Here is a 13,313-nt window from a genome sequence, read left to right on the forward strand (position 1 = left end):
CAATCGCAGCGCAGGAGGTGGAGCCGAGTGGTCACGCAGGGCCAATTACAGCGCTTGGACCCGAGGCTGACGTGACCAAGCCGGGTTGAGAGTGACCTAGAGAACATTAGGGAAAGTCCAGGTTGAAGAGGGCTAGGGAGGTGCAGGTGCTCTACCTACCGGAGCCCAGATTTCTTTCGGGCACTCCGCTTCGTTGGGAACAGGCCCCCTTATCTCTCTGTAGAACCGGTGGCAGCACGAGGGCGCGGTCACCGGCCTGTCCGCCCAGCTAGCGGCTCCTCCAAGGCGGTCTGTCTGGTGTGCGGGGGCCCCCTGTGGGCTGCACTTGGACCCCTGGACTCTTGTTTCTGGGGAGGTGGGTGGCAAAGGGTGTGGTTTGGAGAGGGACATTAGGGGAGGGAAGGGGTACAGAGGGAGTACTCAGATACGCGCAGCTTCACGGGGGTCAAGCCTGCGGCCACCGCAGCCAAGAGGATCCAGGCGAGAACGTTTTCACTGAGAGCTGGGGGAGAAGGCACCATCCCAACCTTTGCACCAGGCAGGGCCATCCAGTCTCGGCCCCAGCCTGTCCTCTGGCCGGCCCTCCAATCAGGGAAGAAATGACTACCGACTTGAGGGGCAGGCAGGCCCCCAGCTCACCCCACAGGACAGTTCACATGTGTCTCTGGGTTGGTGGGTTCCCTAAAAATGTGGGAGAGAGACCTGGAGCTCCAAACACCCAGAGATAAACTGAAGGTGGGGGGTAACGGTAGAGAGAAGGATCAGTGACACCCCCTCCCATCTACATGGAGCACTTGATACATTTGATTCTCAACAGCTGGTATTACCCCCATTATGCCGAGCCCCAGGGAACAAAAGTCAGAAGCCCATGCTCCTACCCTTGATCCTCTCCACCTTTTCCCAGTTCACTGGACTCACCAGGGAACATCTTGAAAGACCATAGGGGCTGCACACACCTCCTCTAAGCCCTTGGACCAGAAGGAGAGGGAGAGAATTGGAGAAGTGGCAGGGTCCACTCCCCCCTTCCAACTTACCGGTGTGTACCCCCAGGTTCCCCAGAAAGAAGGTAAGCTTCAGATCCCCTAGCAGGGATGACAGACTCCTGGCAGGGTCCAGAAGCCTAAATGGCAGTATCCAGGTTTTCCCAAGGCAGACAGGGCTGAGCTTGCCCTGCCTGGGAGGGGATGGAAGACAGAGGGGGTCCAAAAGCAAAACCCCGTGAAACAGGACAAAATGACAAAATAAACTGGTTAAGATGAGAAATGACTTCAGGAAACCCACTTCTCTGTAAATTTCCTGAAGGGAAGTTGAGCTTCAGTGTTGCCCCACCAGTCCTCCTGAGTAGGCCAGAAGCTGCTTGCATGGGGTGGAGATGGGTGTAGAGACCTCATTGCCACTTCGATGGCTGGGGCACCTGGAGAGCCCAGCATGGAGCCCCTGTATAAGGTGCCGTTCCTCCAGTAGGAACTGTCTACTGCTCCACATTACTAATGAAGACAAAGGGGCTTCACAGCTGCCAAGCAACAGAGCTGGATTTGAACCTTGGTCCCCCTGGCGACAAATCCCAAGCTCTCTACCCCGAGATTGCCCTTTCCCTCTAACTGTGATTACTTTACTGAATGCTTACTATGTGCCAGATGCTCTCAGCAATTTCCAGCCCCATTTCATTGCCTAACTACTACATATTGTCCCCTCTTTACAGGTGATAAAAATGAGGCATAGAGAGGGTAAAATATACCCTAGATCTCACAGGCCCAACCCCATCCCCCACTTCCTCTCTAGGCTCCTATTATAAGCCAACTCCTAGACATCCTTCAGGATCCAACTTTCAGGTCCTCAGTGAAGCTTCCCTGCCTTCAGGACAGTCAACATCAGGGCACCACAGGTGTCCCCTTGAAAGCGCCCCCTACAGAAGTCAGTGACTGTGCAGTTCTGTGTGTAAACTAAAGGACCCAAGGGTTTTGCCCTCCAACTGCCCTTTGTAAATTTGACAGCACTATGCACCTCCCCTGAATACTGGGAAGAGTGGTGTGCCTTTGTTTTACCTGAGGTGCCTGCCTCTGGCCATCTAATTGTCACCTCTCCTGCCCTGATTGCTGGGCCCACACTGCCCCCCAGTGGCAATTCCTCTCATGTGCCACATCTCCATGGATTCTTCCTTCCAGAAAAACCCCTCCCGTGCACCCGAGATTCTTGCTGCAGGATCTCTCTGCCCTTCCCCACCCAGAACAGACACAAAATGGGTCACAATAATATACAGCAGTGCCTTCCTCAAGGTCTGGCTCATTTAGTCTGTAAACTTTCATATGTGCAGCCTCTCCTCTCCCCAAAGAATAGTCCACATGTCTACATGTGTGTGTATATGTGTGTGTGTGTGTGTGTGTGTGTGTGTGTGTGTGTGTGTTGAGAGAGTGGTTTCAGCTGCCCCACCACCCCACCCAGGCACTCACTGGATTCCTTGGTCACTGTAAGCTGTTCCAAAGTTCTCAGCCCTCATCCCCTTGGACATACAGCTCTCATGGAGAGCTGTGTGGCAGAGTTTGCCACCATGTACCCACCTGCCCTGGCCCAGCCATCCCCAATACTGAATCCTCCCATCAATTTGCAGGTGGCAGATGCTTGCTGGAACATGAGCAGCGAGGGGAAACCATGCATTCTGCCTCCCCTGGGTCAGCTGCAAAACACATGTCTATGATGAACCCGTGTGGGGAACGTGTGTGTTTGTGTAAGCACTGGCCTTGGTATGGACACTGCAAGAGGAGAGACATTGTCATTCCTTACTTTTTACATTTCTATATGGTTCGAATTTATTATAACAAGCAAGTTTTGCTTATGCAATTAAAATTTTTAATAAAGAGAGACCAGTTTAAAAAATACAGATAGAGTGCGCAGGCCACGTCGGAGCCAAGCCCAGCTGATCAGCCATGATCATGGATGTGCAGCTGGCCATCTTCGCCAACGTGCTTGTCGTTCTCTGTCACTACATGGCCATCAACAGTCCCAAGAAGTAGGAATGAAAGTGGTGCTTTCTCCACCTCAAGTTTCCAGGACATAGTCTGAGGCAATATGGAGCGTGTGAGGGGCCTTCACCCTTCACTTCGTCCCTTCTACCCATCACAATATACAAAGCAACTACACCTGGATTTGTCGAAACAACTTTTATTTCCTCAAAGTCTTCCTTAACCCTATGGCACAAAAAGCTGCCACTGAATAGGGCCCAGTATAGGGGCTACTTTCTTTTCTACTCCCTCCCTCCAATATAAAAATATAGATTTCTTGTGGTCAAAAAAAATACAAAAATGTTAGAACAATTGTAATCTAACTCCATTTTTAGAAAATAAGATAGCTCAGAGATCACAGCACGCAGAGATGACCTTGGCTACGACAAGTGGCCAGCCTCCACCCTCAGCTCTCTAGACCCCTGCTTATGAGTGGGGCCTTGCTTGTCCAGAATGAGATCTTGCTCAGCTTTGGGTTCACCTGGCTCAAACCAGTCGTCTCCATAGGAGAAGGAGAATCCTTCTCTAGTCTCCAAGCCTTCAAGCAGTGGTAGCTTCTGAATCACAGGGCTTCCTGCAAGGCTCTGAGATCTTGGATCAGATTCTCAGGTGGGGCTCAAGGACAGAGGTCCTGGCTCCAGCTAGTCATAAATGTGTGTGTGTTGTGTGCATGTGTATGCCTATGTATCTCTGTGTGCATATGTGCACATGTGTAAAGGTGTGATTGCATGTGTGTGAACATGTGTGAGAATGTGTACATGTGGATGTGGGAGTGGGGCAGGGAGGCACAGGAGAGGAAGGCATAGTTTGAGGGTGAGAGCTGGGCCCTGGAGTTGTTCTTTGGGGGTTGGGATAGGGGCTGTACCATGGTAGCTACTTACCTCAGGCAGGTCTCTTGACCTCTCAGGGCTTGTCACTCGTGTGTCTGGTGTAGGCTGCACAGGATTGGTACTGCCTTCCCTCCTCCAGTCCCAGTGCGATCATGGGGTGCCCAGATAGAGCATCTACCCAGTGTCTGGTCCGAAAGAAGAGCTCAGTACGCTTGGTTGAGGCTGTCAACTGGGCTTCTGCTTTACTGAACCTTCCTAGCTTGAAGGTCGCCTCAAGGAGAGAGGGAAGAGCCCCTCACACCCTCATCCAGCTCAATGCCTGCACACAGAGGGTGCCTGTTCTCCTGGAACTTCTGCCCAGTCATCCACGTGCATCCACATGCATGTGTGTGTTGGGGCTTAAGGGCAGGGAGCTCGCTGGGCCCCAATTCCGAAGCCAGAAGATACCTTTGGATACTTAGGTATACAGAGGAGTTAACTGCGGGTGGGAGAGAGGCTGCGGTTCCTGCAGTCCTGCTAGTGGCCTGTAGATGGCAGCAGAGGCTCGCACAGGGATCTTGCCCCAAATCGCATGTTCCCTGTCCCAAGTGAGCCACCTCTTTCGGGGCTGTGGGGCGAGAGGGAAGTGCAGGAGTAGTGCAGATTTGTCCAAGGAGACAGCCACACACTCTGCAGCTCTAGACAAGTTTTTCCTCTAGTGGGTTCTCAGCTTCCTCATCTGTGAAATAAGAGTTAACAGTCTGTGATGGGAAAACCCGTTCGCAATATATAAGGTAATCTAAGATGGGCTCAGAGTAGAGACCTAAATGTGGAAGGGAAAACCACTTAGCTAATAAAGAATATCTGTCACTGTGGTAGGAGGAGGAGACTTTTTAAACATGACACCAAAAGCTCTAACCATAAGGTGAAGAGCTGATGGATCTGACCAAAGGGGAATTCAGGATTTCTGGTCTTAGGACGCTGTATTCCAAGGGAATATGAGCAGGAGATGCACAGAAGGGTAGAGATGCCAGTGCTAGAGAGACGCGCAGAGCCACCAGGAGCTAGAGAGACACGAATCACAACAAAATTCTATTTCACTCTTGCGCTGTTGGCAAAAATTAAGACTTTAGATACGCTCGCGGTGGGCCACCACTAAGGAAGTTGCAAGCCTTACAGATTATACTGGAGGGCCTCCTGGCAGCGTGCAGAGAAAACACCCGACTCAAGGGGCTACCTGAGACTCCAAGAAAAACAAGACTTCCTGTGCTGCCACTTCCTTGGTGGCTGGTAAAATCCGCGGCTCGCACAGCCCACGCGGAACCCGGCTGCGCTAGTGCTGGGGTCTCCCCGGAGGCTGGCGGAGCCTAGGAGATTTCTGCACCCTGGAGAAGCCACGCCCCCTATTTCTGCTTCAGCTCTAGGCGGGCCTCGCCCCGCCCCGCCCCGTCCTGCCAGGGCCCGCCTGTCCCTTTAAGGCTGACCAAGCCCGGCCTCAAGCCGGGGACGCGCGGGGGAGGGGAGCAGTCACGTGGGCAGGCGGCGGGGTGACTCTCGGCTCTGGGCGCTCGCGGCCGCGGGCTTCGGCGACCGCCGCGCCTGCCCCTTACCGGCGCTGCAGCCAGGTGCGCTGCCGTCAGGTGCGCCTTCGCCAGGTACGCCCTCCCTGGGCCCCCTCCACCTCCCATTCCCGGGACCTCGCGGCCCTTTCCCCTCTTGACAGGTGGCCGGGCAGGACTCGCCTGTGCCCCGCTGCGTGACCACCTCCCCCTGCCGCGGGTCCGTACACTGCGGCAGTTCGTTCCTCATTCCCAGCCCTGTCCCCCACCCGAAGCCCACTCTGGCTCAGGGCCTCCAAGGCTGGGGTGTACTGAAGAAGTCTGAACGGAACTCACTCTGCCTCTCTTTCCCAGGTGGCCCTGGACGCGCCAGGCTGGGGCCTCCTCTGAGCGCCCCGCGGGGGCCATGGATGTCGAGACAGCAGAGGAGCAGGGGGGCCCTGCGCCCCCACCAGGTGTACCCTGCGAACCTTGCTCAGCCGGCACTCCCGCCCTTGTGGGGCGGCGGGAGCCCAAGAAGTACGCAGTGACCGATGACTACCAGTTGTCCAAGCAGGTGCTGGGCTTGGGTGTGAACGGCAAGGTGCTGGAGTGCTTCCACCGGCGCACCGGGCAGAAGTGTGCCCTGAAGGTCAGTGACCCCTCACTGCCGCGTGGGTGACCCGGAGGGCCCAACAGCAAAGACCTGTGGGTACAGGATATGACCAGGGCCCCTGTTAAGCTTCTTATGCTCAGAATTTCATCTTCTTACTCCTCTGTAAGGTTGGACTCCCGGTTCTCTCTGCTTTACAGATGGGGAAACAGGCTTAGCCTTGCTAAACTCCGAGTGTCCCAGGGAGCAAGGGGTCAAGGGGTGGAGTCAGTGTGGGTAGAGCCTGCTGTACCCGGAAGCAGGGAAGGAGGGGCTTCTGGCTCTGGGTTTCAGGCTGGGCCTATGAGTTTGGGCCCAAGGGGGACCCTCACTCAGCTTGGCTGCCCCTTCAATGAGAAACTCTTCTGACTGGAATAGGTCTGTGTTTCTTTCTGCCTGAGGCTGTGTTCTCATGAAAGCTTGGGGTGGGGCTACATTCTCTTGGGTCCCCTGCCTGCCTAGGCTGGAGTGGGAGCCTCCCGGGGCTTGCTGGTGGGCAAGGCTGACGCCCACTGCACCTGTGGGCAGGAAGCTGCTGACGGGCTCCAGATGAGTCACTAGACCCATGTTGAGAGGGGGCGGTCCTGCTCCAGCTCTGACCCACCCTGTTTCCTGGGCAGAGGGCAGCCAGCCATCTAGCCACGTCATACCATAGGCTCCCTATAGGCCTGGTTAAGACCTCACTGATACATGTGGAGCCCAGGGAGTCCTGGAGGTGGCTGATCTAGCCATGTAGTTCTGGCTTAGGTCATATAGTTCTGGGCCCAGGACCCTGGCCCGTACCTAGAAGCTCTTGAATTTGTCATCACTGAGAACTTTACTTAATTGCAGCCTGTAACACTGGTCACCTGGATAGGTAGAGTATGGCAAGGAGAGTGGCTCCTGGAGGTTAGAATACAGCTAAGGATCTCTTCATTTTACAGACATTGTAATTATGAGCCCAAGCACAGAGTCCTGCAGATGTAGCTCTAATCTTTGGCCTGCATTTGCCAGCTCCATGACCTTGGACTAGGTCTTGGACTCTTGAAATCAGGTTTCTCTGCTCCAGGGTTGATGAGAGTTGACGTGAGCTTGGAATGAGATGATGCATATAGAGTAATTGGTACAGGGCCTGGTGCAGGCCTGGAGAGGCTACAGGAGTTATTTAGGGCACAGAGTCTGCAAGTATCTGAGCAGGGGACCTGGGCCCAGCTCCCTGTGTCTTTCCCAGTGGCCCTAGGACTGATAGAGGGGGTCATCTCCCCAGGGTGGTCTTGGAGGGGATCATGAGGATGGGTCTGGAAGATGCTTAGGGCAGGGCTGGTGAGGCTGGGTCTCAGGCACTGCTTCTTTGCTTGTGAACCCAGCAGTGGAGTGGGGTTGGGAGGCCCTTTTGGAGCCCCGGGCAGGGGATTCTCTGAGTCCTTCAAGGGAAAGGAGGCTCTTCTGAGGGGAGATGGGGCTAAAGAAGTGAGAAGTGAGAGTCTTCATTCTCTCCCTCAGCACCATCTTAGCCCTTTCACTCCTGCTAGGGTCATGGTACAGTCTGGGTGGGCAAGGGGACGACAGAGGCCTCTTCTTAATACCAAGGTTTTGGCCTTGTGAGCCAGGGCTGAGCTCTGGCCACCCGCTGTGGTACTCTAGATGCTGTGAGTGAGGCAGGGGTGGAGTGAGAGGCTGGAGTTCATGGGCCCAGGCAGAACTGGCTTTAAGCAGGCCTGGGCCTAGGCCTTTCCCCGTAGGTGCTGTGTCTGACAAGTGACTTGGGGGGACTTCTGTCTGCAACAACTTCCAAAGCACCTCCTCTTGAATCTAGGGCCTCAGTGCTCTCTGTTCTGGACTAGGAATTGGGCAGGCCTAGAACAGATGCCCCTACTGTACCCCTTTAGGCTTCATGGGTGAGCGTGGCTAGGGCTATTGGCTTGGGACCTTCAGGACCTGGTGCTAGGTTAGCCCTCAAGGGGGACATGGATTAGATGTGCCCCCACCCAGCACTTTCCTGTTCTTGCCAACCGCCCCCCCCCCCCACCCCGCCTCCAGTGACCAACTCCCCACCCAGCTAGGTAGGGCCTCACCATCTTCCAGGATGGGATGAGCACAACCTCTAGCACGTTGTACCTATACTGTGAGTGATGGCTCTAGCCTTGACAAGGTAGGTGGCACCTTTATGCTTATAGCCTCTGCCCTCTGCCCAGGAGGGCCAGGGCCAGGAGATCTCAGCACATGGCCTGGCTTGGGCCCCAGGAGCTCAGCCCGTCCATGAATGGGTCTCAGCCCTCTCTCTGCCTCTGCCTAGCCCTGTGCCTTTCTGCTTCCCTGTACCTACATCCTAGGTTACCAGGCTGGCCCGTCTTTGTCTTGTGGTCTGGATCTGTCCAGGTGTCGTGGCCTCTCCCATATCTGTCCTCTTGGCCCTGTTGCTTAGGGTGGTAGATGGTGCTTAGCATAAAGCCTGGAACACAGCAGGCACTCATAAAACAGGAAGAGCTGTGGTCGATGGCCCTGTAGCTGTTGCTGTTCTTTGGAGGCCCTAGAGAAGCAGGCTTCTCCTTCCTAGGGGGCTGGGCCACTTCCCCTTTCCCTCAGCCCCTGACTGCTGGCTTGGTCCATCTTGGCCTCACTCATACTCAGGAACTCTCTCCCAAGGCCAGCTTCTGCCACCAGTGCTGTCATTCCACTCTCCATTCGACCCTTAGCACTTCTGCTATCCCTTTGGCAGGAACTAGAGGTCTGCCTGCCAAGTATCTGGGGCAGGGGACTGCCTCCTACTGACCTCTTGCTTGTGACCCCTTTCAGGCCTAACTGGTTAATTGACACCCCTTATTTTCACTCCTAACTGGACAAAGCCACCCCATCACATTAGACACCCAGCCTCTCAAACCTTATCCCATATATGAAAGTCAGGACCTGGAGTTAGTGGTCAGAAGTCACGTGGCTTGATTGGGATGGCGGATTATAGCAGAGGCCTGAATCCCCTCCTCTCCTGACTTCCTGCCAAGCCGCCTTGTCGTCCTCGGCCTCCTGGCAGGCAGAAGTGACAGTGGTACTTAGATAAATAAAAACAAAGCCTTGAGGAGACTGAGGGGGTCTGCAGTGGGAGTCTTTCCTAGCCCTGCTCTCTGGACTCTGGGTCCACTGAAAAGTGTTGGAGGCCCCTGGGGCTTCCAGTGCCCTCATCTTCCTGTCTTTGTCAAAGAGTAGAGTGGTAGGGTGCTGGATCCACATGCCCAGGAGATCCCTGCATTGCTCCATGGGTGGGGCTGGCCTGTTGGAGCTGGTGCTGTGGAGCTGGATTTGAGGCTGGGTGGGGCTTCCAGGCAGGCCAGGTACTTTCTCATTTGGAGCTGCTACCCCTTCACCTACCGTCTCCAGACCGGTCAGATCAGCCTCTGCAGGACCTCTTGTTTACTGAGTCAACAAATCAGGAAGCATGTGGAGGGCTGGTGGCCTTGTACAACAGAGTCCCCAGTAGTGGTTTTACTGTACCCAAGCATCTCTTCAGGCTGCCCCTCTCCTGAAAGGAAAGAATCTGAGGAATTCAAGCACTACGACACTCAAGTGGAGCCTTCTGAATTGCCAGGAGTGGGCAACTTGCTTTTTAAATGAGGATCCTAAGGAGAGCATCAAACTCTATAAAATGCAGATAGTGAGATTTTGGGGCAGAGGGGGATTGTTTGGATATGCTTCACATCCTGCCCACAGCTTTAGAAGCTGTGCTCGTAGCCTACTGTCAGGATCCCCTTTGTTGGGACTTCCAGAGTCTTCTTCCCACCCCCACCCCCCAGGAACTGATGCCATCTCTCCAGCTTCAGGCCTTGGTGGTATGGAGTCTAATATTCTTGTGAATGGCCAATAGTTTTGCAGAGCGTTCTGTCTGGCAGGCCCTGTCCCAGTGTACAATACATGTTATCTTCCCTAACTCTTTTCATTCCCACTTTATGGATGAAGACACTGATATTCAGAGAGGTAAACGACTTGCCCAAGGTGTATAGCTGGTGAGTGGCAGGGCTGGGACGTGAATCCAGGCAGTTTGATGCCAGAGTCTTAGCACCTAAGTCACCTCATGCCTCGTGCAAGTCTACGGGGACATGGGAGGGTCTCTGAGGCTTGGCTCCTGGAAAGATGGTAGCAACGTCCTCCATGACTCCACTGGGCCCCACGTGATACTGCTGGTGTTTGTCTGTATCTGCCCAGCTCTCCTCACTATACAGGACTCTATGCCTGTAAGTGGACAGGTGGTAGTCCCGCAAGGCCAGTGCACCCGGACCATGATGGCTGTGGGACTGCCTCAGAAAGGGTATATGGTTCATCTCAAGCCTTGTGAGTCTCAGACAAGCCCAGCCCAGCGAAGTCCAGGGTGCCACAGGGAGGAAGTCAGGTTGGTGAGTGGGCGAGAGGAAACTGTCAGGACTGGGCCAGCCAGGGGAGGTTTCCTGGAAGAGATTGCCAGCTTTAATGCAGGCCTCTGGTATGAGAAGGATGTGGATGACAGAGGAGGGCACTGGGTGTATTGTGACAGCACGCCTGGTTTGCACAGTTCAGCACTTGTTGTGGAGTACCACTTCCCAACTCCCAGTCTTGTGTCCTGGTAGGATGTGGCTAATCTCAGCAGGGCTGGTGTCCAGGCCCTGACAAACTCTGGGGAGCCGTGGAGAGACCAAAGGGCCCTGTGGAAAAAGAGGCATTTACGTAGGGTTTAAAGGATGGGGGAAAGTGGTCAGCGGTGACTCTCCCTCTCCACAACTGAGATTTGCCCACAACTGAGATTCATACCTCATCCCACCAGAGGCCTCTGTCTGTCTTTGGTGCCCTCCATCACTAGGTGGGCAAAAATCCTCCCTCCTTCTCCCAGAGGTTTCTTTCACAGCATCACTGGGACCCTTGTGGAGTACTATTGCCAGGGGTGCTGTAGGGGCTTCTGGGTCACCTGAGTTGTTGTTCAGTTCAGGGCCTGGTCTCCACGACAGTAGAGGTCTGTTCTCTCTCTGCCTGTTCCCCAGGTTTGCACTTGGGGAAGCTGGTTTTCTACTTGGATCCCTCGTCTTCCTCTCCCAGGGCCTCCTTGGGACACCATCATGGGAGGCCCCTGAGAGGGTGCGGCAGGTGGAGCATCTGGCTGTGCAGCCCCCCAGCCTCCTTTGGTCCCAGCCTGGCAACTGGCTGCCACGTGTCCATAGGTGAAGGCCACCAGGCAAGAGCTGGGGACGGTGGTTATACCTAGGCGAGGGCGCCTTCCCCACACATCTGTGCTGTAAAAGTGCACACCAGGCCCTACCTGGATAAGTGGGTCTACTGCTCTCAGGGCAGGGAGACCACAGCTCTAGTGGGCTCCCACAGGCTCCCATGTTTTCCCAGGAGAACTTTTGCTCTGCTGCCCTCCCTCCCACCTGTTCGAGGTCTTGTGTGGCTCCACATGAGAGGCTGCCTGGGGTTGAGAGAGGAGCAGGGCTCTGGGCTTGAAGTCCTTTCTGCTACTTTCTCCCCAAGTAACCTTGGAAAAAGGCAGTTCCGGAATTTTTTGCAAAACCATCGTCTTTGTGGTGCCGTTGAACGCAGGGTTTGAATATGTGGTGGGAAGCAGGATTCAGTCTTGGTAGCTAACTATCCCCAGGTTCCTGCTGTGAGACAGCTGGGGCCTGCAGGCACTGTGAGAGGGCAGAGCTCTCCTTTGGGGGGGCCTGGGTACATTTTTTGGTGGCACATTATTGGCCTTCATGAGGACTCACTTGGGCTCACCCTGCACCTGGAGAAGCCAGCTCTTCGCAGGGTTTGAAAGAATGGTGTGAAAGAACCACCCCCCCCCCCCCCCCCCCCCCGCCCCCCAGCCCTTTTGGAACTAAGTAGATTAGGACCAGTGTAATTGTGATTAAAATTCTGCTCTGTGGGAACCGTGCGGGTGTGTTTAGGGCTGGAGTACCAGGCGGCAGCCGGCTGTTTGTGGGAACAGGGAGCCTCAGGAGGCCTTTTCAGCGCTGGACAGACCAGAGACACTGAGAAAATTGATTTTGGGTTTATTTGCGGGTTTGGGATTAGGGTTGCCCTTTTCTTTAGACTACGGCTTTGTCCTTGCTACTTTCTCTTTGTGTTGCTCTCCCTTTTCGGTCTTCTTTGCCTCCTTGTCCCTCTCCTTTCTTCTTTCCCATCTCTGTTTCTCCTGCTGTCACTCAGTCCCTCCCCTCTCGGGCCCTGCCACTCTGTCTTGTGGGTTTCGGGCAGGCAGAGGACAGATGGGGGATGGTCAGGTGCTCGGGACTCATCCTAGTCACCCTGAAAGTCTGCCCCACCTCCTAGGGACAGGGTGGGGGTAGGACAGGAAGGAGGAGCACGGCCACGCCCATGCCGCTCACAGTGTTTCCTCCTGCTCCTAGCCTCGACCAGCTGCTGGCTGCCTTTGCCGCCAGAGCAGTGGAGTCAGGAGCATGTGGGCCAAGTCTGTAACCTGAGGCATCCCCCTGTGGAGTGTGGGAGGTCAGCCTTGGCTGTGGCCTCTGCCTGTGGGTCTCCTTTTACGGCTCAATGGTCTGAGCCTTTTGCTTGGGACAATGGTGCAAGACCAGGAGCACTGTGACTCCCAAGGATTCCTGGGCTGAGGTGGGGGAGAGAAGGGGCTGGAGCCAGCTGAAGGAGCCCGCAGAGGGGCTAGGAGGGCTTGAGATGCAAGGTGCAGCCTGTGCAACTGTGTGCTGCCCCGCACTAGCTGGGAGAAGCACCCCAGAGCAGCTGGCTCTTTAGCCTGCACCCTGCACCTGCCCTCACCCCCACCTCAGCAAAACTCACAGTCTGTTTTCAGGAGCATGAAGGATCAGAGCCTTGACCTGCCACATTCATCGCCACATTCCTAAGGGTTCAGCCTCTGAGGACTCATAGCTTGTTCCCTAGCTGTTTCCCCAACATAAACAAGCCCCCTTCTCAGGATGTGTCGGAGGGACTGGCCAGTGCTCTCCATGCCCTCTGGCAGGCAGCAGCATAGTGGGTGGGGATGGGGATAAGAGCACCCACTTATCCCTTGAATGCTAAACACAAACACAGCAGACTCTAAGAATGGGTTGTGATCACCCCCATGTCATGGAAGCAGAGACTGAGATTCATAAAGGCGAAGTAACCCTGGAACCCTGGCCTGTCTGGCAGCCAGACGGTGCCTCTCAGCCATCCTTCCCTGTGTGCCAGGCTCAGTGGGCATCAGGAGCTGGGCCCCTCTCCCAGGCCAGTCTGCCCCTCTGTAAGATGAGGGGCTGGGTGCTCTGTTTGACAAGGGCCACCCCTTCTGGCTGTGAAGACCCTTTGGGTGGGCAGCGACTGTGGGCAGGGCCAAGCAAGCAGGCAGGTGGTGGGGCCC

General features: G+C 55.2%; 2 protein-coding genes across 4 annotated transcripts in view; both read left to right on the forward strand.

Moving 5' to 3' along the window:
• Window positions 1-13,313, forward strand: part of MAPKAPK3 (MAPK activated protein kinase 3) — a 38,805-nt gene that overhangs the window by 5,233 nt on the left and 20,259 nt on the right. For 2 of the 3 annotated variants that reach the window (XM_060022574.1, XM_060022575.1), the window contains exon 3: window positions 5,722-5,998. In XM_060022574.1, the coding sequence (XP_059878557.1) occupies window positions 5,722-5,998 (277 nt within the window). Of the gene's footprint in view, window positions 1-5,344; window positions 5,464-5,721; window positions 5,999-13,313 lie in introns of those variants that run through there. The other variant, XM_060022576.1, reaches the window with a different exon arrangement.
• On the forward strand, window positions 2,925-3,319 carry LOC132432334 (dolichyl-diphosphooligosaccharide--protein glycosyltransferase subunit 4-like). Its single transcript, XM_060022586.1, has one exon. It carries the CDS (start codon window positions 2,925-2,927, stop codon window positions 3,009-3,011), a length of 87 nt encoding a protein of 28 aa, XP_059878569.1. The 3' UTR covers window positions 3,012-3,319.

This window comes from Delphinus delphis, chromosome 10, assembly GCF_949987515.2.
Source record: "Delphinus delphis chromosome 10, mDelDel1.2, whole genome shotgun sequence".
Taxonomy (NCBI): Eukaryota; Metazoa; Chordata; class Mammalia; order Artiodactyla; family Delphinidae; genus Delphinus; species Delphinus delphis.